This window comes from Mauremys reevesii, linkage group 21 (genome assembly GCF_016161935.1).
Source record: "Mauremys reevesii isolate NIE-2019 linkage group 21, ASM1616193v1, whole genome shotgun sequence".
Lineage (NCBI taxonomy): Eukaryota > Metazoa > Chordata > Testudines > Geoemydidae > Mauremys > Mauremys reevesii.
The window spans coordinates 3,208,217-3,233,137 of NC_052643.1; the positions used below are offsets into that span (position 1 = coordinate 3,208,217).

Consider the following 24,921-nt stretch of genomic DNA (forward strand, 5'->3'; position numbering starts at 1 on the left):
AGGTATCTAGTCCAACCCCCTGCTCAAAGCAGGACCAATTCCCAACTAAATCATCCCAGCCAGGGCTTTGTCAAGCCGGGCCTTAAAAACTCCTAAGGAAGGAGATTCCACCACCTCCCTAGGTAACCCATTCCAGTGCTTCACCACTCTCTGAGTGAAAAAGTTTTTCCTAATGTCCAATGTAAACCTCCCCCACTGCAACTCAAGACCATTACTCCTTTTTCTTTAATGATGAGCACCATAGAAAAGCCCACAAGGAAATAATTCTGTATTCAGAGTAGGGTTTGAATAGTGTACATTAAATAAGGCATGTGATCACACACTGAGCAAAGAGGATGAAGTGAAATATTGAATAGCTGCTCATTAAGTGTGCCTGAATGAGGGAGGGATTCTGTGGAAAAAGTAGTATTTGATTACAGACTATATCTTAATGCATACGCACAAGGAAGCTGAATTAAAGTGGTACAGACAGCCTTATCTCTGGCATTTTCTGATATTTGCATGCTTGACTTTGCAATTTTAATGTTCTTTGAAGGTATTTGTTTGAGTAATATATATCCTAAGAAAGAGAGTTGCAAATCAAGGAATTCTGAGTAAAGTCTGCTAAAATGCCCTTTGTTTAGCATCCTCTCCCTCTCAAATGCATAGGCAGCTTGTGAAATCCCAGATGAGTTGTTTTTGCCAACACTGGATGAGCCCACATGCCTCAATTGTCTTTCCAAGAAGATTAGCACAAGTGATGTAACAGTGGTATTCATAGATATATATTCAACCCAGTTTTGCAGGATTGCTGTTAGTAATATCTGCTCACTCATATTGAGAACAGCAAGGATGTTAATGAAATAAACAATGATATTTTACATGTCTCCATACCCATTGTTTTAGGGCAGATGCCATTAGCAGTAGTTGTACCCTCTTCAGGTAGCCATTGGCTGCCTCACTGGTTGCAGTGATGTGGAAATCTACATGGGTGGGGCCTCAATTCTAAAGAGAAACATGAGGGCCAGTTGGAGGCTCCTAAATATGCAAAATTAACTTACAATCATTTTAGATATATATATTTTAATTTCAGTGAAAATTGAAGGTCAGATAAAAACAAGTCACAATTTGGATAGCATATCAAAACTTGTTTGTGGCTCCAATAATATATTTTACTTGTTTGTGTGTGGGTTTAGATACAAGCCTTAAGGATGGACTTTTCCATGAGTTCAAGAAATATGGAAAGGTGACGTCAGTGCAGATTCATGGGGCCTCCGAGGAGCGGTATGGACTGGTGTTCTTCCGACAACAGGAGGATCAGGAAAAAGCATTGAATGCATCAAAAGGAAAATTATTCTTTGGAATGCAGATTGAAGTGACAGCCTGGATAGGACCAGGTAAGGGAAAATATGTTGATGACTTAACTTTCCTCCGGGGTATAGTCATTATAAGAGTAGTGCATATACAGTAACTGTTGTAAGATGGTAGCAAATTGAGTAAAAGAAACATTGCAATTATTCTGCCTTGCTGCAAAGCTATAATTTAAATTAACTGGTAAAAATGACAGAATAAATCACACAGCAGGAAAAGTGAATGCCATTGATCTACTCTAGGTACATTAGACAGGAAGAAAATTCTACAGCTGCAAACCCTCAGTGAAGGAAGCCTTCCTTGCTAGATAGTTATTTGTAGTGGCCAGTAGATTGCGTTCTGCTACTCTTCATTTCCACAGTGAAATATAGGGCAATACACAGTTTAGTTAGCATAGTCCATGCTTCTTAAGGCATATCTTACATCAGTGGTCCCCAACCTTTTTCGTCTGGCAGATGCCAGACGATGAGCCATGGAGGACCGTGGCGGCGGATGAGCATCCGCCAAAATTCCCGCCAACAAGCGGCAACATCAATAGGCGTCGCTGCCAAAATGCTGCCAACAAGCTGCATCAGCGGTGACGCCTCTGGATGATGCAGCTTGTCGGCGGCATTTCAGTGGATGCTTGTCCGCCGGCCAGTATGCAGGCGCACTTAGACGCCCCGGCGGGTGCCACGGCGCCAGCGGGCACCGTGTTGGGAACCCCTGTCTTACATGTTTAACTTCCTATGACGTATAAATACTTTTTGGTTACACAGAATAACTTGTCTGGTTTCAAACTTGGTAAAAGGGCATTACATTTTTAGAGTAATTTTTCTCAAGATACATTATTTTCTTTCCATGTTCTAATTAATTAATTGGTGTGTGGCATTTAGGTATCCTTTCCATAAAAATATCATTAGCCTCCCTTTCCCCAACTGTGTAACTCTTCATTTTACTAAGTAGGCGTTACAGTATGATTACTGCATGGTTAGAAGGTGATGGGTACAGTACAAAATGGAATTTGGATAGTAGTACTTGAAGTTGCCTGTCTCCCAGCCAGAACAATTCAGGTGTGTGTTTGAATCCTCACAGATTTCTTTTCTGCCTTAAATTGCAAGTGTTGCTGTGAAAGGAGGACAGACTCCTTAAGGCCCCAAGAAATACGAAGTAAATGATACAACTTATGAAAGCCATAACTTTGGGTACACTTTGCTTTCATTTATTTGCCTTTAGCAAGTGCAGTGGAATCTACTGTACTTAATTAATTGTTAAAGAAATAGATCCATCAAAACATTTTTCCATGTACCTGATCAACACATACGTGACTACAGTGAAGTCTGTTGAATTAAATCCTGGTAGTAGAAGACATTTTGTTAAAAGAATAAACTTCTAGAGCAGCAAAGGTAGAATGCTATAACTTTTTAACTTATGGGCATCAAAACTTATGGCCCATTTCCTCGGCATTAGTATAGTAGCATGACTTACAGATTTCAAACTCCTGGCATTAATGGAGTGCACAGATATCTAAGAGGGCACAACTGTATCTTTGTCAGAGGCAGTGATATCACTTCAAACAATTTCTAGTATTCCAAAAATAGGTTTTCCAAGAAACTGAGAACACCTCAGTATATTACAATATGCTTTTCATCTCTATGGTGTCTAGAAACGGAAAGCGAGAATGAGTTTCGCCCTTTGGATGAAAGGATAGATGAATTTCACCCGAAAGCAACAAGAACTCTCTTCATTGGTAACCTTGAAAAAACAACCACTTATCATGATCTTCGCAACATCTTTCAGCGCTTTGGAGGGATAGTGGTATGTGAATTCTCTTTGGTATAAGTTACTTCTGACCGTTGCCTCAGTACAAAATGCACAACAGATTATTGAATGATTTATGAAGCAGTAAAATGTAATGTTAATCACTTTTTGAACATGTGAAATATAGTTCATTCAATCATTTGATTGACATAAGTTATTTTTCTTGCCAGAATGTACTCCAGAGGCATTGTTTCGAGTTTGATGTGGTTTTAGCACACTTGTATTGCAGAGGAAATAACCTTGGGATGAAAACGGCCTTTGTGTGCAGTTACAAGAAGTATGTTAGGTGCAGTTACAACAAACGGTTAAGGATATTCTGCAGGATAGGAGTGCGGCAGAAAAGTTATTAATGGTCATCATGGATGTAAATATGCTCAATTCTATTTTCATGTCAGTATTACTGTTACGAAGTTAGTTTTTGTTTGGTTTTTCTTTTTTAAACAAAGGGTTTAACTGCTGCTTGTGAAATCAGTCATCAGCTACGACCGTCTGTTCTGTAACAATGGTGCAGAATGAGACAATGAGTAGAATGTTTAGTGATGACATGAGGGAGTTTGGCTTTTCACTGAACAAGCTTATCTGAGTGAGACAGTCACAGGAACATTAATTCCCTTCTTTCTCCCACATTGTGCACTCTCTCTGTAGAGTAATGGCAATGTTAAGATTTAAGAGAAATTTTCCTGATGAATCAAATATCCGTCTACAGTACAGACAATATATGGTCCGCAGTAGCAGTGTTTCTATATTGATAGCATACTTTGTTTACAGCATTATTTTAGTTACTCTGGCTGTTGCTGTACATTCAGTACTGTTTTCAATCTGTCTAGAAATATGTCAGTTACTGGCATTTGAGGTATTAGTCTTTCAGATTTGGAGGAGTGTATTTCATTCTTACGCAAAATGCCATACTTTTTCTATCTGATATGCACAAATGTGACTTACATTTTATTGTGAGATTGCATGGCAGCTCTGTGGATTGCAACACCTTTATAAACTCTGAAGACTGATTTATCAATCTGCACACTGTATGTAGCTCGGACCCTTTTCTGATGCAGAATTTCATGTTATACCATCTGACCTGCCCTGAGGAAACAAAGATTAGTGTTGGTAGTCAATAATAGTAGTGTGAAACATAAAATCATCACTGATAAAGTTTGCAGATGAAACAAAAATTGGGGGAGTGGTAAATAATGAAGAGGACAGGTTACTAATAATATGCAATCTAGATTGCATGTAAAATGACATGGCTAAATGTGTACATATAGGAACAAAGAATGTAGGCCATAGTTACAGGATGGAGATGCTATCCTGGGAAGTAGTGATTGAAAAAGATGTGAAGGTCATAGTAGATAATCATCTGAACATGAGTTCTCAGTGCAATGTTGTAGCCAAAAGGGCTAATGCAATTCTTGGTTTTAGAAACAGGATTATCAGGTGAGAGTAGAGAGGTTATTTTACCTCTGTATATGGCACTGGTGTGACCACTGCTGGAATACTATGTCCAGTTTTCTTGTCCACAGTTCAAGAAGGATGTTAATAAATTTGGGAGGGTTCAGAGAAGAGCCACAAAAATGATTAAAGGGTTAGAAAACATTCTTTATAGTGGTAGGTTCAATGAGCTCAGTCTATTTAACTTAACTAAGAGAAGGCTAAGGAGTGACTTGATTAGTCTATAAGTACCTGCAGTGGAACAAATATTCAATAATGAGCTCTTCAGTCTAGCAGAGAAAGGTCTAACATGATCCAGCGCTGGAAGTTGAAGCTGGACAAATAGTAACTTTTTTTTAACAGTGAGAATAGTTGACCATTGGCGCAACATACTAAGGCTCGTGGTGGTGTGTCTATCACTGACACGTTTTAAATCAGGAGTGTATGTTTTCCTAAAAGATCTGCTCTAGGTATTTTTTTGGGGAAGTCCCATAGCCTGTGTTATACAGGAGGTCAGACTAGATGATCACTTCTGACTTTGGAGTCTGTGAATCTATAATATCTTGTAAAGTGGTTTTATGTGAAATAGTGCCATATTATCAACATTACTAGCAGGCTAGAATTCTAGTAACAATGCAACCTTGCAAAAGTGTCCTGAAAACTTAGCAGGCTAGGCACAAAGTAGACTTGCTTTTTACCCTTTTCAGTGCATAAGGAAAAAACATGAAGTTTTATTCTCCTGTCAAAATAAATTGCTTGCCAAAGGAGAGTGGACAAAAACAGTTTGCCAGGGCTGCAGTAGTCCTACTCTAGACACGTGGAAATGTAGTCCTTTATTAGTATTTCACTTTAATCATTAGGCTGCATCTGTAGAACTCCCATTCTTGAGTAAATCTCTTCCAGTTTACTTAATTTCCTAAGGGCTTCAGGATGAATCTCATGTTAAACTATGGCCTGGTCCTTAAATGTATTAACTATGAAATTAGTTTATCTTGAGCATTTGAACATATATACTCAAATTAGTGTGCTAGCATTGGCACATGGCTCACAAAGGAAGCTTGTGCTGTTTAAAAAATCAGATCAAATCTCTACCTTCTATTTTCAGCGTGCAATGAATCATAATATGATGGGTTTGTTCTGAGACTAAGTATGTATGCCAGTACAGTAAGCCTGAATGTTGACCAAATGTCAGTTCTGAACCTGCTATTATTTAAGTTGATTAAAACCAGGTTTTGTTACACATAAATTGTTTTCCTCTGATTGCATCAGTTTTTTAACATGCCTGAGGTCTCTTGGGTAATGTGTCAGCAGTGGGATGTAGTTCTTCTTTTTTTGCCTTCATCTAATCGGTGCCAACTTGTTTTAAGAGAATAGTTCAGCATTGTCGTCTATTTATAGGAACAGAGTGGATGGATTGAGTTGATTTGGAAAAGTAAGCCTGTTTGGCTCTTCCATCACAAACCAGCTATTGGTTTGAGACAGGTTGTTTCCCTTGAGGCCTTCCCAGGAGAAAACTAAGTTGTATTTCTGTGCTTGTTATGATTCTGAGTACCTCTGTTTCACACAGTATTAACAAACAAAAGCTGCTATTCTGTGAGTAGATCACATTAACCATCTTGGGTGTTCAGCAACATCCCTTTCTAGCTTTAAATTTTCATTGTGAAGAGCTTTTGTTGCATCAAGAAGGGTTTGGTTATACCACTGGAACGAGAAGCAGTAAAGCAATGCATCTCGCTATCTGCTAATATTTAAATCATCTTTTTGAGTAAAATGTTAATTAAGCAATGCTAGCTGTGGTACATGGCTTGTTTTAGGGGGGAAAAATCCATTTAGATCTAGTTTATACAGCTGAATCTGTTTACTTGCTGGCATATTGCTGAGCATTGACTGCTTTTTTTTTTCTTCAGGATATTGACATTAAGAAAGTGAATGGAGTTCCTCAGTATGCATTCCTGCAGTACTGTGATATTGCAAGTGTATGTAAAGCAATTAAGAAGATGGATGGGGAATACCTTGGAAATAACCGTCTCAAGGTAAAGAAATCCTCCTATGAACGCATTATCCTTCTGGCTAATTTTGTTTTCAGTGTTCGATAATTCTTTGTCAGCTTAGACTGTGGAAGTGAAGGGTTTTGGTTTTTTTGTACTACTTTTGCCTTTCTTGCTGCTACTTTGTAGGTCAGATTAGATAGTGATATATTTTCAACCACCACCACGACAGACATTTGGTAACTTTATTGGCAATTGCAGCAGAGAGGCCAAGGATTGAATGGACATGGAGGCTGATTTATCTTATTTTTAAAGGTAGTCCATCCAGGTCAGTGTTTGGTGGGGCAGTGTAGGAAGATTGCACTGCTCCTGCCAGTGCTGCACCTGTTCTGGGGAAAAGAAGATTATTTCAGTCCCCAGAGTTGTCAATCTGACACCTTTCAGAAGCACTAAATTTGCACAAAATCCAAATATATTAAATGAACGTTGTATTTATTTAAGCATGCAGAATTATTTTTATGATTTTGAGTTGCTTGCACCTGCGTGAGATGCTAATTAAAAAAAAACTATACAAATTAATAGTTTTCTTCAGATAATTCTAAATTAGGCATGCTCTGTTAAATTAGTTTAATAATTGTAAATTGTACTGATGGAAGTTTTGCCCTTTTGTGTTCAGCTGGGTTTTGGAAAGAGCATGCCTACAAACTGCGTGTGGTTAGATGGTCTTTCTACAAACGTAACGGATCAGTATTTAACTCGACATTTCTGCCGATACGGGCCCGTGGTAAAGGTAGGTGGGAGGCTTTGGTGTGTGGTTTGACGTTTACTGTCTTCCTCTCTTTACATCCTGTCCTTTCAACCCTGACTTCCAGGGTTTTATAGCTCAGACATAGAATTTCTCTCTGGGTTGAAATTTGGCCTCCAAGGCACTGTAGCTTTTCAGCCTGTTGGTCCAAAACATAGACTAGTTGCTTTTGGTATTTTGATGATGATATTTTGAATGAGCCGAGATAACAAACTTTAGAACTAATCTGCTGCTCTTGTGCAGTACAGTCTTTCCCACTACAAAGTTTCTTTAGAATTCTGATGTTGTTTCATGTTGGAACAATGCAGTCTAATTATGTGATTATATTTGTGCGTGCTAATTACATAATTAGACATAATTATGTTTTTTTCCCAAATAGACCAGAAATGACTCAGAAAAACCCCCACAGGAAATTCATACAAGAAAAGGTACATAAAAATGTCATAGTTGTGCAACATAGTGGGACACTTGAACTGTGAACTATCAGGTCCCATTGCATGTAGGTATTTGAGCACATGCTTAACTTTAAGCTTGTGAGTTGTCCAATTGACTTCAGTGGGACTATTCATGTGCTTAAAGTTAAGCTTGTGTAAATGTTTGCAGGATTGGGGCCATAACTCCTCAAGATTTCTGTGGGTACATGTTGCAGCTTTGACATTCTTTTAATGTAGCTTTTGTTGTTTGAATGTGTATGTTGCGAAGACAAACAAGTGTTTCTGAATTGTGCACATATAGCAATTGAAGAATAGTACTACAGTTTGTAACAATACAGTTTGTTTTCATTTTGTGATTAAATGTTCCTCTTACCTTTTTTCCCCCCTATAATTTATTGGAATTTTTTCAGAAATATTCAAGTAAACAATGACACAGCAATACTCAGTCACCAAAGAAAATAATACAAGTAAAATACAGAAAAACAAAATAAAGGCATAATATACCTCAAGCCACAATATCCACAATTCAAAGCAGTCCCTTGTTCTTTTACTGTCTCTTCATTACAATATGTCTCATTAAAAAAAGCCTGAAAATTTTCCTTGATTAAAAATTATTTTCTTACCGGTGTCCTCATGATTTAGGATTTTGTTGGGACTGACATTAAGTCCTGTGGATGAGGCTCTTATTTGGTTTTTGTTTTGTTTTTTTGTTTTTTACAGGTGGTGTTTGACCGCTTAAAAGGCATGGCCCTGGTTCTCTACAATGAAATTGAATATGCACAAGCAGCTGTAAAAGAGACCAAGGGGAGGAAAATCGGTGGGAATAAAATTAAGGTGTGCAGAATGACCTCTAAAAAAGAAAAAAAAATTGTATTCAGGTCTTACCCCCTTAAAATGCTGGCATTTTGCAAATTGCCAGCCAAAAGAATATGTAGTGGGACATATAGGTCCTAAATCTCAAAGGGTTAAACTAACCTTTTACACTCGGCTTAAGGTGTTAGGGCATTTTGACCTGTTACTCAGAAAGCTTTCTCCAGTATTCTGTCATTTTTCCCACTGAACTTGCATCTCTAAGCTTCTGGGTGTTGGTGTCAATATTATTATTATTATCTGTTGCTAGTGACTGAGAAGCAATACTACAAAGGCACCAAGCTAATCCAGGAGTTTGGAGTGTTAGCCCAATCTCTGAATTATCTTTCTCCTCCTCTTCCTCCTCTCCTAAAGAGTGGGTAATCACTTCAAGCATGATCTTTCACCTGGTGTATTCATCTAGAAATTCGATGTTTGTGGTGGTTAGAAGTTTTGAATACATTATATAGTTTTCTAAGTGTGGTGGTTGAATATAATAAGTAGCCTTTATATGGAATAAAAGATATGGTCATTAAAGATTTTGTATCTTGTGTTTGTAGGTCTTACTCCTTAGTGATTTTGAAACAAAAAACACCCTTATTATGTGTGTGCGCTCTGTTACTGTTTCTTCTAAACTGATTATTTAAAATTCCTTTTTAATGTAAAAACTGTTGCATTGTGTCAAATGCATTTTGACAAACCCATTCTAAATCTTAATTTTTATTCCCCCCCCCCCAATAAATTGTGCCATTATTTTCTCAGCGTTGTAGCAAGCAGTTGGGAAACAGCAAGTCATGATTAGAGCTGGGAGTCAGGATTCCTGGATTCTGTTCCCATCCTTGCCATTGCCTTTCTATATAACCTTGAGCAAGTCATTTATACTCCCATCTGTAAAGGGGATTAATAAGGTTGATCCAACCTTTGTAAAGTGCTTTGATATCCTGGGATGAAAGGCACTATATAACTACAAAGTGTCGGCGGTGGTATTACTATTTAATAATTTTGCTTTTGTTCCTTGAAACACAATTATTTCAGTTGAATTTTCTTCACTAGCTGAAAGAAAATATCCTGACCAGAATTTATTTGTGTATCTCCATAAAAATACATTGTGCTTTGCAGCACACTTATAATAAGGGAAAGGTCTTTCATCTCAGCAGGAGTAATTCCAGTCCTGAGGACTGGGTTTTTTTAACTGTATCACACCCACTCTTTCCCTTCTGCTTCCATCTTCAAGAACTGCAGGAGACATTGAAAACCTGTCAAAATGGAATATTTCTTTTACTGAACATGTATTACCCTTTATTTTTCAGGTGGATTTTGCAAACCGAGAGAGTCAATTGGCGTTTTATCATTCCATGGAGAAAACGGGTCAAGATATCAGAGACTTCTATGAAATGCTAGCAGAAAGAAGGCATGTATCTAATACATTGATTCCATTCTCTTGCTTTTCAAATAGGATTTTAAATGTAGTTAAAATTCCAGGACATAACGCCCAAATTATAGTTAAAGTAATCTTTAAAATAAAAGATTCTCTCTCAAGCCTACTCCCTCCTCCTAGAGCGCGCATACTCTTTATCCTGTTGACTCTCCCTCCTTTTTAAGATGTAAGTTTCATTGAAAAGTGACTATTACAGTTTGAACTTGGTGCAGAAAGCTTTCTGTGGTCATAATTGACACAGATGATACATTTAAAGCAGACAGGTGCTCTCATGGAATGTGCTGCAGTTTTTGTATGTATTTTAGTATCTTAGTTTTAATTTTTAGCTTTTTAAACTCCTTTTCACAGATGTAAATTATCAGCCTTAAGCTACACAAATTGGCAGATAAAAGCCAAGCAATGGATTATGGCTCTGAACTGCATCACATACTAAAATTAAGGTGTATGTGAAAAATTTGACTGAAACTTTTGGTCAGCTAGTTTCTATATATGCTCAGCTACCCAGCTGATTTGCTGCTTCATCTATTAATAGCTAGGGAATGGAAAGAGTGCTTTGTGTAACTCCTCTCCCCACTCTCAAAATAGTATATAAATTAACAAGCAACACGTGCTATTAACATCAGTCAGATATTTTTCTAATCTATTGAGCTGAAAGTGAAGTTTACACTCAGACCACCACTTCCCTAGCAGTATGATTTCTAGTATTGCTAAAATAGTAAAAGCTCTGAGCAGGACTTCAATTTCTTTTGCTATTTGTCATGAAAAATATCTTCTATCTAGATATTTTTCTATAGCATCTGTCATCATGGTGTGTAGGATTATACATGGGGTTGCAGAAGGGTCACTCATTTCTCTAGACTCTGGTTTAATGCAGCCTAACACAGTTCCACTCATAATTTTTTGGATTGTTGAAAAACCTACGAATTTTTTCATTACTAATGACTTGCTAAAGGATGGGCAAGTAAACGAGTCGGTAAATTTTTATGACTGTTTTAAAAACTGGCTTATATGTTAAGATTCTGAATTCTTGTAAATGAGTCCAGCGTGGTATTGTTTACACTAGTGAGCTACACATTATCTCAAAACGTGCTGCTCTTGTTTTAGATCTAAGTAGATCAAAATAACATATGTAATGTTGCCAGCTTTTAAAAAGTGAAGATTAGTTTGGAAATTGGAAACGATAATTTGCATAATGGAAATGAATTGGTGTGTTCCCAAATCATTGCCAAGAATTGTGATCTGCCAGCAGGCAGGCAGTGACAATTTCCTCTGGCTGAACCACACTGAATTAGAAAAAGAGAATTGCATTCATCAGATGTCTTTTAGTACACACATGCCATTTGAGCTGATCTTTGCTGTGAAATATTTCTGACTAGAACGCATTTTTCTAGAACAAGATGAAACTTAGACATCTGTTTTTCTTTCTTTCTTTAAAAAATCAGTTGTCATTATCCAAACCAATGTCTGATTTGAATGTTCACATAATCTTTACTTGGGAGCAGTGAACCAGGGAGCATAGAGGTCTGTTGGGGTGAGCGTGTTACTCATGAATAATAAAGCCACAACTTAAATTATGCAGGACACCATTTTGTGTAACAACTATATACCACATTATTATATAATCTGTATGTTACACACCATTTTACAGAAAATCTTTTTTAAAATGCTATAGATAATTTCTAAACATTTTATTGGGACTGTATCCTTCTAGCTGTAAAGCCAGGTTTTCTTACTTTTATGAGTGTACAGGGCTCGGGGAGAGAGAGAAATTATAATGAATACATTTTATCAAATTCTACAAATACATTAGATAACTTTTCTACATAAAAATGTTACAGTTTTAAGGCCCCACATATCAGAACTTTCTAGGACTAGAAGCAAGTTATATGTGCCCCTTTGAAAAACTGGGAATTTTCATTTGAATAGTACAAAGCACCTGTTTTAAGGTCTTCAGGGTCATGAAATATTTGACCCTAAACCTGTTAATGATTCAGAATTTTTGTGTATTACACATTCTGGGTCTTGTGCAAGTGTAAGTTCTTTGGGAACTTCTTTGTGTCAGGTTGACTTTTTTAAAATGACAGGTGCTCAAAGCTGCCTGAGCTATTGTAGTAGTTAAACATCGTCCCAAAGGAGACGGGTTGGGGCAAAGTACAAGTGAGGCAATCTGAGGCATATGATAAATGCAGTTTATCATATGGCTCAGCAATTTATCATTTATAAAGCATTTTGCCAGGTGGACAGACCCACTGGGTGACAGTCTGCAGTGCAAAGGGTAGCCATTTTTTTCAGATTAACTTTTTTATTTTAAAGAGACAGGTTTTGGTGCTATATGAATTTGGCCTGAACTTCCAGTGGTCAACTCGAGCTCATTAGCATGACTCCACCTGTCCTCATTAGCTGTCTCCTGACAGTTGCAATTCATAATATTCTGTAATCTTGTGCAGAATGAAAGTGTGTGCCCCTTTTAGGGGGGGAAGGGGTCGTTTTTCTTTTTGTATACTTCTTACAAGGTAGAAACATTCCACTTTTAGCACTAGAGAGGGTGTAAAACATACTTTTAAATGGTTGGGGAATCAGAGTACTCCATGCACTTCTAATGTAACAAAGATACAAAAAAAACCAACCCCTCTATCTGCCTCTTACTGGTTACAAGTTACTAGTTGAGAGATGGAAACCTTGACATTTGATCTGATGTATGTTTTCAGAGCTAATTACTGCTCTCTCATAGTAGCAGCTTTTGAAAGTGGGGGGTCTTTATATATACAGTGAAGCTTTTGCTCTGTAGGGTACAGTTTCATCAAATTGGTTTATATTTGTTCCCTGAATAAGGATGTAAATACTAATTTGGCGCTAAAAAACAAAAACAAAAAAAACCCCACGATAATAGGATTGATTCAAAGATGTTCACCCAAGCTACCTGATGAACAAAATAACTGAGACTAACACATTGATTCATCCACTATGCACTTATTCATTGTTGTTAAATCGATCGGTACAGCTATGATTATCTGCCATGATATATAACTAAATAAAGAAACAATCATAAAATAATTTTTCATGTAGAAAAGTTTCATAATTCAACATTTTGGTTAACAGGGAAAACTAACCACTGTATTGTTCTTGTTTTTGGCAGAGATGAAAGAAGAGGATCTTATGAATATGCGCCTGACCGTACTTACTATGAGACTGTTAGAACTCCAGGGACGTATCCTGAAGATCCTAGGAGAGAATATCCTGCACGAAGCAGAGAATTTTATGCAGAATGGGATCCTTATCAAGGAGACTACTATGACCCACGATATTATGACGATCCACGTGAATACAGGGATTACAGAGGAGATCCTTATGAACAAGATATAAGAGAATACAGTTATAGACAACGAGAGAGGGAGAGGGAAAGAGAGCGGTTTGAATCGGATCGGGACAGAGATCATGAAAGGAGGCCAATTGAACGTAGTCAAAGTCCAGCTCACTCCAGACGGCCGCAGAGCCCTGGAGCGTCTCCCTCGCAATCAGAAAGGCTTCAGAGTGATTCTGAAAGGAGGATCTACAGCAGGTCTTCAGATCGGAGTGGGAGCTGCAGCTCACTTTCTCCTCCAAGATATGACAAACTTGACAAGACGCGTGTAGAGCGTTACGCAAAAAATGAGAAAAATGATAAAGAACGTGCTTTTGACCAAGAGAGAATAGACAAAGACAAACGTTTGGTGAGGAAAGAGAAGCCAGAAAAACTAGAAAAGGATAAAACTGATAAGCAGAAACGAAAAGCAAAAATTCATTCACCAAGCTCTCAGTCTTCTGAAACAGACCAAGAAAATGAGAGAGAACCCAGCCCTGAAAAATTAAAGGGCAATAGTAAACAGAGTAAAGAGAGAGCTGACAAAGAAGGGACAGCCAAAAACCGCCTGGAACTAATGCCATGTGTGGTGCTGACTCGAGTAAAAGAAAAGGAAGGGAAAGTTATTGATCAGCCTGCTTTGGAGAAACTGAGAGCAAAGCTTGATAATGACACTATTAAATCTCCACTTCTTGAACAAAAAGTCCAGACATCTCAAATTGAGCAAACAAAATCTGACCAGTCTAAACTGGAACCTGTTAGAACTAAGGTGCCAAAAGAGAAGGTACTTGCCAGTCATGTAGAAGTAGTTGATAAAGAGGGAAAATTGAAGTCCAAGAAACACTTGAAGACAGAGCAGACTACAGAAGGGGCAAACGCAGTAGATCTTGACAAGTTAGAGGCTCGTAAAAGACGTTTTGCTGATGCAAACTTGAAACCTGACAGGCAAAAACTGGAAGTTAAAAGAAGCAGCCAAGACGAGGAAGATGCTGCACGCATGGTCTTGAAAAAGCAACTTGATGTGACAACTTCATCTAGAGAAGTTACAGTGTTACGGGAAGGAGAATTGGAAAGAAAGCCCTTGAGGAAAGAGATGCTTAAAAGGGAATCTAAAAAAATTAAACTGGAAAGACTTATTACTGTTACCAGCCCCAAAGATACACAGGAGCCTGCTAATGTTTCCGTTGGGATTGGCTTGCGTCCCAGTTTAGAACTGCAGCCTCGGCTAGGAGAGCCTGTTGATGAACCAGTGGAAACTCAAGAAATCCTTTCTAAAAAACTTAATCCAATAAAACCACAGCACAAACAAATGCAGCTGTTAGATGATCAAGGAACAGAGAGAGAGGACATGAAGAAAAATTTCTGTGGTCTTCCTGATGAGTTTCCTGACCATAAACTTGGCCAGGAGAAACCTCAGTCAGCTGATACAGAAGAGAAAATTGGTATTGACATTGATTACACACAAAGTTATAGAAAACAAATGGAGCAAAGTCGCAGATTAAAACAGCAGATGGAAATGGAGATAGCAAAGTCTGAGAAGTTTGGCAGTCCAAAAAAAGAAGTAGACGAATATGAAAGGCGTAGCCTGGTTCACGAGGTGGGCAAACCCCCACAAGATGTCACAGATGATTCTCCACCAAGTAAAAAGAAAAAGACTGACCATTTTGATTTTGAAATTAGCACTAAAAGAGAGAGGAACTATAGAAGCTCTCGCCAGGTGAGTGAAGATTCTGAAAGGACTGCCTGTTCACCTAGTATCAGACACTTTCCTTTTCATGAGGATGATGACACGCTAGATTCCCCAAGGCTAATGCCATTAAAAGAAACCAAAGAATCACCTAAAATAGAAGAAAAGGGTCTTTCATATTCCAATATGACTGTGAGGGAGGAATCCCTAAAATTTAATCCCTATGATTCTAGCAGAAGGGAGCAGATGGCAGAAATGGCCAAAATAAAGCTATCGGTACTTAGTTCTGAAGATGAATCAAATCGATGGGAATCTCAAGTGAAACAAGAGCCTGGCAGAGTTGACATTAGCTTCCCAAGTAGTATAGTTAAAAGAGACAGCATACGAAAGCGGTCTGTACGGGACCTGGAACCAGGGGAGGTACCTTCAGATTCTGATGACGACAATGAAAATAAACCCCATTCTCCTAAAGCCTCATCGTTATTAGAGAGTTCCAGGTTATCTTTTTTATTAAGGGACAGAGAAAGAGAGGAAAGGCTGTCAACTTCTTTAGAAAGAAACAAATTTTACTCCTTTGCATTGGATAAGACAATCACACCAGACACAAAAGCCTTGCTTGAAAGAGCTAAATCTCTCTCTTCATCTAGAGAAGAAAACTGGTCTTTTCTGGATTGGGACTCAAGATTTGCTAGTTTTAGAAACAATAAAGACAAAGAGAAAGTTGACTCTGCTCCAAGACCTATTCCATCTTGGTATATGAAAAAGAAAAAAATCAGGACTGATTCAGAAGGAAAACTAGATGATAAGAAAGAGGATCATAAAGAGGAGGAGCAAGAGAGACAGGAATTGTTTGCTTCTCGATTTTTACATAGCTCAATCTTTGAACAAGATTCTAAACGTCTACAGCATTTAGAAAGAAAAGATGATGACCTGGACTTCATTTCTGGTCGAATATATGGGAGACAGACTTCTTCTGATGGGAGTAACAGTGCATCTGAGTTGGTGCAAGAACCGGTTGTTCTTTTTCACAGTAGATTTATTGAGCTAACCCGAATGCAGCAAAAAGAAAAGGAGAAAGATCAAAAACCAAAAGAAGCGGAAAAGCAGGAAGACAAAGAAAATCGGCCTAAGACACCAGAAACTGTTCCTGATAATAAAGAACCAGAACATAAATCTTCATCATTAGTTGGGCCTTCTTCAGTCACAGTTGTACCTCAAGAATCAGCACCAGTCATATCTGAGAAGGTAGCAAATGAAAAAATAGTAGTGGATATAACTTCTGCAAGAGAAGAAAGGCCATCTGAACTTGCTTCTACAACAGAAGAACCAAAACCTCTTCCTGAACTTGTTGCTCCTGTCAAAGTAGAACCACCTGAGCAACTTGAACCGCCCCCAGTAATAGAAGTCAATAAAGATGTCATTCCTGCAACTCTGGCTTCTGAGGAAGACTCAGTATCTACAGAGCATCCTTCATACTTGGATACAAAGCCGCCTACACCGGGAGCTTCATTTTCACAAACAGACATCAACGTAGATCCAGAACCTGACAACACACACTTGATTCCACCACTTCCCAAATTGGTTCAAAAGTCTGATGAATCTAGCAAACCTAAAGAGGAAAATGCCCTACCTGCTGCTAACACCGATCCTAATGCAAGTCAGAAAGCAGAGGTAGTTGCTGAGATTTTGCCGCCTGTTTCTGACAATGACATGGAAGTTGAACCCCCGGTTGTTGTAAAAGATAAAAAATCATACAAAAGTAAACGTTCCAAGACTCCTGTTCAGTCAGCCACAACAAATATCACAGAGAAACCTGTCACAAGGAAGAGTGAAAGGATTGACCGTGAAAAACTTAAAAGATCAAGCTCTCCTCGTGGTGAAGCACAGAAACTTTTAGAATTGAAAGTAGAAGCAGAAAAAGTGTCAAGAAATGCTGCTAAATCTCCTAGTGCTGCAACAGAGCCAGAAAACGTAGAGCCAAGTTTGCCAGTAGGTCGAACTAGACGCAGAAATGTAAGATCCGTTTATGCTACCACAGGAGACAATGAAGGCCCATCTCCAGTGAAGGATCCGGCAGAGGTAACTAGGTCTACCAGAAAAAGAGGAGAAAAGGAACCGCAGGAGACTGTAACAACTGTTCCTACCACACCAAGAAGAGGAAGGCCTCCAAAATCACGCCGTAAGCCTGAGGAAGAAATCTCTCCTATTAAGACAGAACCGGTACAGCAAGAAGCAGAAGAAACTGAGACTAAAGAAACAGTGGAAACCCCTAAACCTGCAGAGGGATGGAGATCTCCTAGATCCCAAAAACTAACACATAGTCATTCATTAGCTGCAAGCAGTCAGCAGGGGAAAAAAGGGAAAAATGAACCGAAGGCAGATATCGCTGTAGAATCTGAAGAGGCCACTGAAACAGCTGGTCAGGAAGAAAATATTAGTGAGAACAGCAATAAATTAAAGACTACAGACAAAGAAGCAGCAACAAGCGAACAGAAACGTGACAGAAAAGAACTTGATGTGGACAAAAATCTTCCAGAAACCCCCACAGTTGAGATTGTAGAGAAAAAAAATGCCCCGGAAAAAGCTACTAAATCCAAACGAGGAAGATCTAGAAATGCCAAGACTGTTGTAGATAAAGCATCCTTGTGTCTGAAAAATGTGGAAATACGTCTCAATGTTGATGAAGTCAAAGGTGCCCTGCGACCAAGTGAAGAGGAAGCAGAGCCTGTGGCAATATCACCAGCAAAAATCAAAAGCCCACAAAAAGAGGACAATTTGTCACCCCATTTTGTAAAGAATGAGCCAGAAGATCCATTCCAGGAAACAGAAAAAGAAATTATGCATGAATCAAACCAATCACCGGAAGCTGCCCAGTTAGCAAAGCAGATTGAACTTGAACAGGCTGTGGAGAACATTGCAAAGCTCACAGAAACACCATCAGTTGCTGCTTACAAAGAACAGGCAGCTGACGTGTCCGAAGTTCGTCAGGAGGAGGAGGGAGACAAACCTGCACATCAGGCTAGTGAAACAGAACTGGCAGCAGCTATTGGATCCATCATAAATGATATTTCTGGAGAAGCAGAAAGCTTTCCTGCTCCTCCAACTTATCCTGCTGCTGAATCAGAATCTGAGATACCTGCAGAACCAGTGGTGTTACCATCCCCTAGGGAAGAAATGGAGCCTGAAACTGATCAGGCAGTTAACAATATCTTGGAAACAGAAGCTGCTGTTGGACCCTCCGTGCAACAAGTAACTGGCACTACCCCATCAACAGTAGAGGCAGAAAATAAGGAGGCTGAAGTGAGCTTCAGTGAATCTTCAAATTCTGCACAGGAAGCTGAAACTTTACAGGAAACCGAAGTTTCTCGGAAGGAAAAAGGCCGCCAAAAGACCACCCGGCAAAGACGTAAACGGAGCATGAGCAAGAAAGGGGATACCGCCGAAGTTAGTGCTTTTGAGCCTGAAAGGGTACAAAGTAAGTCTCCTAATGCCAATGAAGTTAAGGCAAAACCAGAAGAAACCTTGAAAGATGAAAAGCAAAATAAAAACTCTGTTCAGGTTTCTACTGAATTGAATATTACTGATGCAAGCAAGGGTGCAACCACTGAGAGAATTTCTCATGAAGCTGTTTCTGAGAGCAATGTCCCTCCTAAAGCTCCTGCTCCTCTGGACCTACCTTCCCAGCCCGTTCCTGTGGATGATGTGAGCCAAACTGGATTCAAGCTACGGTCAGCTATTGAAAATGCACCCGTTACGCCACCAAGTGCTTCAAATATGACTGTTCCTTCAGTTCCTTCTGCAACTGCAGCAAAATTACCCACCCCTGCACCAGCTGGGATAGTCCCCCTCCATTCCAGCACCAACGTGACAGAATGGATTGTAAGGCACGATGACACCCGCGCTCGTTCCACCCCACCGCCGGCTCTTCCCCCTGATACTAAAGCATCTGATATTGATACAAACTCCAGTACTCTGAGGAAGATACTTATGGAGCCCAAATATGTTTCAGCAACTAGCCTTGCTACTACGCATGTCACAACTTCTGTTGCTGAGCCAGTTAGTGCACCTCGTTTGGAGGAGGCACCTCCTCATCCTCCAGCAGAGGCCATAAAACCAGTGTCAGAGGAAAAGCCAGCCGTTCCTATCACTAATTCTTTGGATCCTCCAGTAGCAGAGGCGCCAGTTTTCAGTGAGAAAGAAAAAATAAGTACAGTTATTGCTCCCAAAGCTACTTCCGTTATAAGCAGAATATCCCATAGCATTGATCTAGAGGAAACGCCAAGGATAACATTGATGAAGCAAGTCCCCCAAACCCAGACATGTTTAGTTAATGCGCCTTCACCAAAATACAAGCCGAGACCTAGCACAAATGATAACAGCAGGTTTCATCCAGGATCTATGTCTGTTATTGAAGATAGGCCCGTGGAAACTGGATCCAGCCCAGGTCTGCGAGTAAACACTTCAGAGGGTGTTGTGCTTTTGAGTTACTCAGGACAGAAAACAGAAGGCCCTCAACGAATTAGTGCAAAGATCAGTCAGATTCCTCCAGCAAGTGCTGTTGATATAGAGTTTCAGCAGTCTGTGTCCAAGTCACAAATTAAACAAGAACCTATTACTCCATCGCAGCCACCACCGAAAGGTTCTCAAACTCCCACAGGATATGGGAATGTGTCCACCCATTCTTTGGTACTAGGAACCCAACCTTACAATACATCACCTGTGATCTCCTCCGTTAAACAAGAACGCACTACCTTAGAGAAATCTGAATCAGGCCACCTTTCTGTCCAGACTCCTGCTTCTCAGTCAGGGCCTGTTAAAGTCCTCTCCCAAACTGTAAACACTCCACCTGTACTAGTTCACAACCAGATGGTACTCTCTCAAAGTGTAGCTTCCGCCAACAAAAAACTTCCTGATCTGACTGCTCTGAAAGTGGAGACTAAGGCTCTTCAGCCATCAAACTTGAGCCCTGGGGTCAGTCCTCATCACCCTTCCCTGTCTGGTAAAATGCATTCAGAAGCAAACCATGTCAGCTCAGGACCCAACACCCCAACAGATCGGGCTATTTCTCATTTGGGGATTACAAAACAGGAGCCACATTCCCCACGTACAAGTGGGCATTCTCCCTCTCCATTTCCAAGGACTTGTCATCCTGGTAGTACCTCATCTCCAGCTTTATCTAGTAACACCTCTGTCATGCTGGCTCCAGGAATTCCTGTGCCTCAATACATCTCCAGTATGCATCCTGAGCAATCTGTTATAATGCCCCCTCATAGTGTAACACAGACTGTATCCCTTGGCCATCTGTCACAAGGTGAAGTGAGAATGAATACCCCTCCTTTGCCTGGTATTCCCTATGGCATCCGCCCAGAAGCGCTCCACTCTCCCAGAGCAGCTCTACAACCTCAGATAGAAATTAGACCTCAGAGATCCAGCACACCTCAGCCAGCTCCAATTAGAGACATAGTCATGCCTCCGTTATCTTCTCAGCATCCCCCAGAAGATGAAATGCATTACCATCATACTGTGTGTAGAGGGTCAGCCCCTGTACAGTCCGACGTGTTAGTAATGCAGACAGATTATCGCATGCATGCTACGGGTATAAGACTCGACCAGTACAATGTGCCTCGAGATGTGAGGATGATGATGCACCCACACTTGGCAGCAGTGGGCGACCACCACCCTGAAACTAGACAATCCAGAACACCAGAAGGGTCTGTGAAAACTCCCCCAGTCAGCAAGACTCCACAACCTGGAAAAGAGGCGCCCAAGTCTTCTGAAGTCAAAATGGCGCACTCTCCCCACAGTGAGCCCCGGCTCCTCAGCGTCCCTCCCAGCAGCCAGCTTCCTGGACTGCCTTTGACACAGCCTGTGGTTGTACCTCATGGAGTACAGATCATGCATCCTGCAGGGAGTTCCTTTCATGATTATAGATCTGTGTATGGAGACATGAGAAATTACCATACAGCAGCCCAGCTTGGTCATCCTCAGTTCCCTGGAGCATCGCCAATTGGTCTGCCTTCCCGGAGTATGACCCCATCTCAGGTGAGAAAATTATGATTTCCTCTGTTTTCCTTTACCTGAGTTTAAAACATATTATGATAAATATAGTCCTAATGCAGTTGCATCTGACTGTAGTGGGAGTTACAACTGGGATGAGTTTGGCTCATTCCTCTTGCACTCTGCCCTCTCCGTTTAAGGTTGTGTTTTATAGTACTACAGTGCTAAAAATCAGTTATTTTTGTTTGAGAAATATGGGATAAACACCTTTTTTAAGCTACTAGGAAGGAATTAAGGGGGAGAATCCCCTAATTGATTTTCTTTTTATCACAACAGGGCTCCATTCTGGGAGTGCATGAAATGTATTTATAAATTCCTAGGTGTAGTGATATAAGAGAGGAACAATTCCCGACATAGGCAAGCTGCCACATTGTTTGAGTTCATTCACTTGTAGCTATTTTCCTCTCCAGTAATTACTGTATTATGCAGACAAATAGCATGGGAGTGAGTGAGATATCGATACCTAGTTGGGTTGATGGTGTAGTTAAGGGTGGTCCTGCAGCTTGAGGCGCTGAATTGGGGGTCTGGATTCAGATTCCATCTGTGTTTGAAAGTCTCTGTGCTTTTGCGCCTTCATCTATAAAATACTGGTAAGAACTCCCATTACTGTGGTGAGAATAAATTTATTAACAGGTGTGAGGAAGTCAGATACTACAGTGATAGGGACCATACTGAGAACCCAATAGATGTCTAGAAAGATTTAAGCAGGAGAAATCATTTGACTGTTTCCCAAGTCTAATTGTTAAATGAGAGAGATTTGTGCATTCTCCAAAGTTTTCCCTTTCTCTCCCATCATTGCTTTGTAGGGTCTGCCAGAAGGTGAACACTCACATCCCAGTCAGCCGGTGCGCAGCAAAACTCCTCAGATTTCCCAGGACTCCAAGGGGTCACAGGCAGCAGGACCTGAGCAAACCCACCACAGCACTGTAAATAGGCATGCAGCACAGATAGACCCTCATGTACATCTTCCGAGGGCACAGGCAGATACGGGCCAAACTTCCTATCCTTCCCCTGTTGCTATTTCAATGAAACAGGAGCTTCCATCACCACACCAGCCTCAGGCAGTTCAGAAGCAATCTTTGTTTATCCCTACAACTTCAGGCCCTGGGGCCCCACCGGGGCTGTCGTTGTCCCGTTCGGAACCTCAGTCTGCTCTAATACAAGATCCATCTCCTCACTCTGTTTCTCAGAGACCTGTGGATATGGTTCAGCTCCTAACAGTAAGTATCTCTCTTTCTCTTTCTCCTTCTTGAGCTGCTGTCTGTTGCTTGTTTCGTTATGTCTGAACCAGGACTAGGGCAAAGGGAAAAATAAGCGGTAGTATTCTGCCAAGCTCCTCCCACTTGTGACACCAAAAATGTTGTGTGCCACTCACATTAGGTAATGCAACTCTTCATAATGTGACCATCGCTCTACTTTCTTGGGTGCTTTTATCACTAGTGAAATAGTTAACAATGTTGGCATTTACGTGAATATTCTTAGACTCCAGTGATAAGAGTTACCACCTCATTGAGATGAATGAGAAGAGTCCATATGTCTGAGTTCATGTTTGACTGTCTACAGTCTGACTGTTCACATTTGGAATATTCTCTTTGCAAATCAAGAAGGCTAGAGATTATTTATTTAAAAAAATATTAGATTCTGGAGCATGGGGAGGAGAGAGAGGTGGGTAGAGGAAGGATGGTGATGTGGTTAGAGTGCCAGCCTAGGAATCAGGAGATCCAGGTTCAAGTCCCTGCTCAGCCAGAGACTTCCTGTCTGACCATGGGCAAGTCACCTAGTCTCTCTATGCCTCAGTTCCCTAAGTATAACATGAGGATAAATGTATGAAAGTTTTTGGGGTCTCAGATACTAAGGTAATGGGGACCTTGGATAAACAGACAGGAGGCCACTGTCATAGAATCATAGAATATCAGGGTTGGAAGGGACCTCAGGAGGTATCTAGTTCAACCCCCTGCTCAAAGCAGGATCAATTTCCAACTAAATCATCCCTGCCAGGGCTTTGTCAAGCCTGACTTTAAAAACCTCTAAGGAAGGAGATTTCACCACCTCCCTAGGTAACCCATTCCAGTGCTTCACCACCCTCCTAGTGAAAAAGTTTTTCCTAATATCCAACGTAAACCTCCCCCACTGCAACTTGAGACCATTATTCCTTGTTCTGTCATCTGGTACCACTGAGAACAGTTTAGATCCATCTTCTTTGGAACCCCCTTTCAGGTAGTTGAAAGCAGCTTTCAAATCCCCCCCTCATTCTTCTCTTCTGCAGACTAAACAATCCCAGTTCCCTCAGCCTCTCCTCATAAGTCATGTGCTCCAGCCCCCTAATCATTTTTGTTGCCCTCCGCTGGACTCTTTCCGATTTTTCCACATCCTTCTTGTAGTGTGGGGCCCAAAACTGGACACAGTACTCCAGATGAGGCCTCACCAACGTTGAATAGAGGGGAATGATCATGTCCCTCAATCTGCTAGCAATGCCCCTACTTACACAGGCCAAAATGCCGTTAGCCTTCTTGGCAACAAGGGCACACTGTCGACTCACGCCCAGCTTCTCATCCACTGTAACCTCTAGGTCCTTTTCTGCAGAACTGCTTCCTAGCCATTCAGTCCCTAGTCTGTAGCAGTGCATGGGATTCTTCTGTCCTAAGTGCAGGACTCTGCACTTGTCCTTGTTGAACCTCGTCAGGTTTCTTTTGGCCCAATCTTCCAATTTGTCTAGGTCCCTCTGTATCCTATCCCTACCCTCCAGCATATCTACCACTCCTCCCAGTTTAGTGTCATCTGCAAACTTGCTGAGAGTGCAATCCACGCCATCCTCCAGATCATTAATGAAAATATTGAACAAAACCGGCCCCAGGACCGACCCTTGGGGCACTCTGCTTGATACCGGCTGCCAGCTAGACATGGAGCCATTGATCACTATGAAGAAATAAGTGTTGCATTGATAATTTGGTAGGATGTGGCCCAAATCAGTCCTTGCTGGGAACCAACTATGAGAAGGCATTAAATGTACTGCATTCTTAAAACACTATACTTGGTGTCATAATTGCTGCTGAAAGTGCCAGAAGCATATGAGCAGCACAGATGTGATTTCCCTCACAATTAAGATAACTTTTGCATACTAGAAGCACGTTCCTGTCAGTGTTTCATTATATCTTTATTTTACTCCTTCATTTGTTTGTATTAAAATTTCTTCATCCTTTATTTTCAGAAATACCCAATCGTGTGGCAGGGCCTTTTGGCTCTAAAGAATGACACAGCTGCAGTTCAGCTCCACTTTGTCTCTGGTAACAACGTCTTGGCGCACCGGTCCTTGCCAGCACCTGAAGGAGGACCTCCACTACGAATTGCTCAGCGCATGCGACTGGAGGCTTCGCAGTTGGAGGGTGTGGCACGCAGAATGATGGTACGGGGTAATATATTGCTTTGGGGTCTGCAGTAAGTGATGGGGCTTCTGAAATATTGGTGGGGCAAGTGTGTCTCCTTTGACGTAAAGGATTAAATGCAAACATGAATGGGTGTCTAGTCTTCACTTAGTTCAGGTGAGGGAGTGGTGTTGATTTGGGATCATACAGCTCGTGTGTTACTCTGCTCTCTACAGAAAGGTAGATTGTCAATAGCAGACTTGTCAGACATGACCCTTAAAAGAAAATTGAACTAATCTGTCTCTTGCCAATGTAACAGACTTTTACTAGCTCAGAAGTGTCTAAGCAACATGGGAAGTGGAAGTTGTTGGTTTTGTGCGTTG

At 40.5% G+C, this 24,921-nt stretch overlaps 1 protein-coding gene across 6 annotated transcripts in view; it reads left to right on the forward strand.

The window, feature by feature from the left end:
- SPEN (spen family transcriptional repressor) overlaps positions 1 to 24,921 on the forward strand; it is a 113,074-nt gene that overhangs the window by 78,719 nt on the left and 9,434 nt on the right. For 4 of the 6 annotated variants that reach the window (XM_039508990.1, XM_039508987.1, XM_039508991.1 and 1 more), the window contains 9 exons: positions 1,176 to 1,376; positions 2,996 to 3,147; positions 6,486 to 6,611; positions 7,243 to 7,356; positions 8,526 to 8,639; positions 9,965 to 10,065; positions 13,229 to 21,161; positions 21,983 to 22,396; positions 24,385 to 24,579. In XM_039508990.1, coding sequence (XP_039364924.1) covers positions 1,176 to 1,376; positions 2,996 to 3,147; positions 6,486 to 6,611; positions 7,243 to 7,356; positions 8,526 to 8,639; positions 9,965 to 10,065; positions 13,229 to 21,161; positions 21,983 to 22,396; positions 24,385 to 24,579 — 9,350 coding nt within the window. The remainder of the gene's footprint in view (positions 1 to 1,175; positions 1,377 to 2,995; positions 3,148 to 6,485; positions 6,612 to 7,242; positions 7,357 to 8,525; positions 8,640 to 9,964; positions 10,066 to 13,228; positions 21,162 to 21,982; positions 22,397 to 24,384; positions 24,580 to 24,921) is intronic. The other 2 variants (XM_039508988.1, XM_039508992.1) reach the window with 2 other exon arrangements.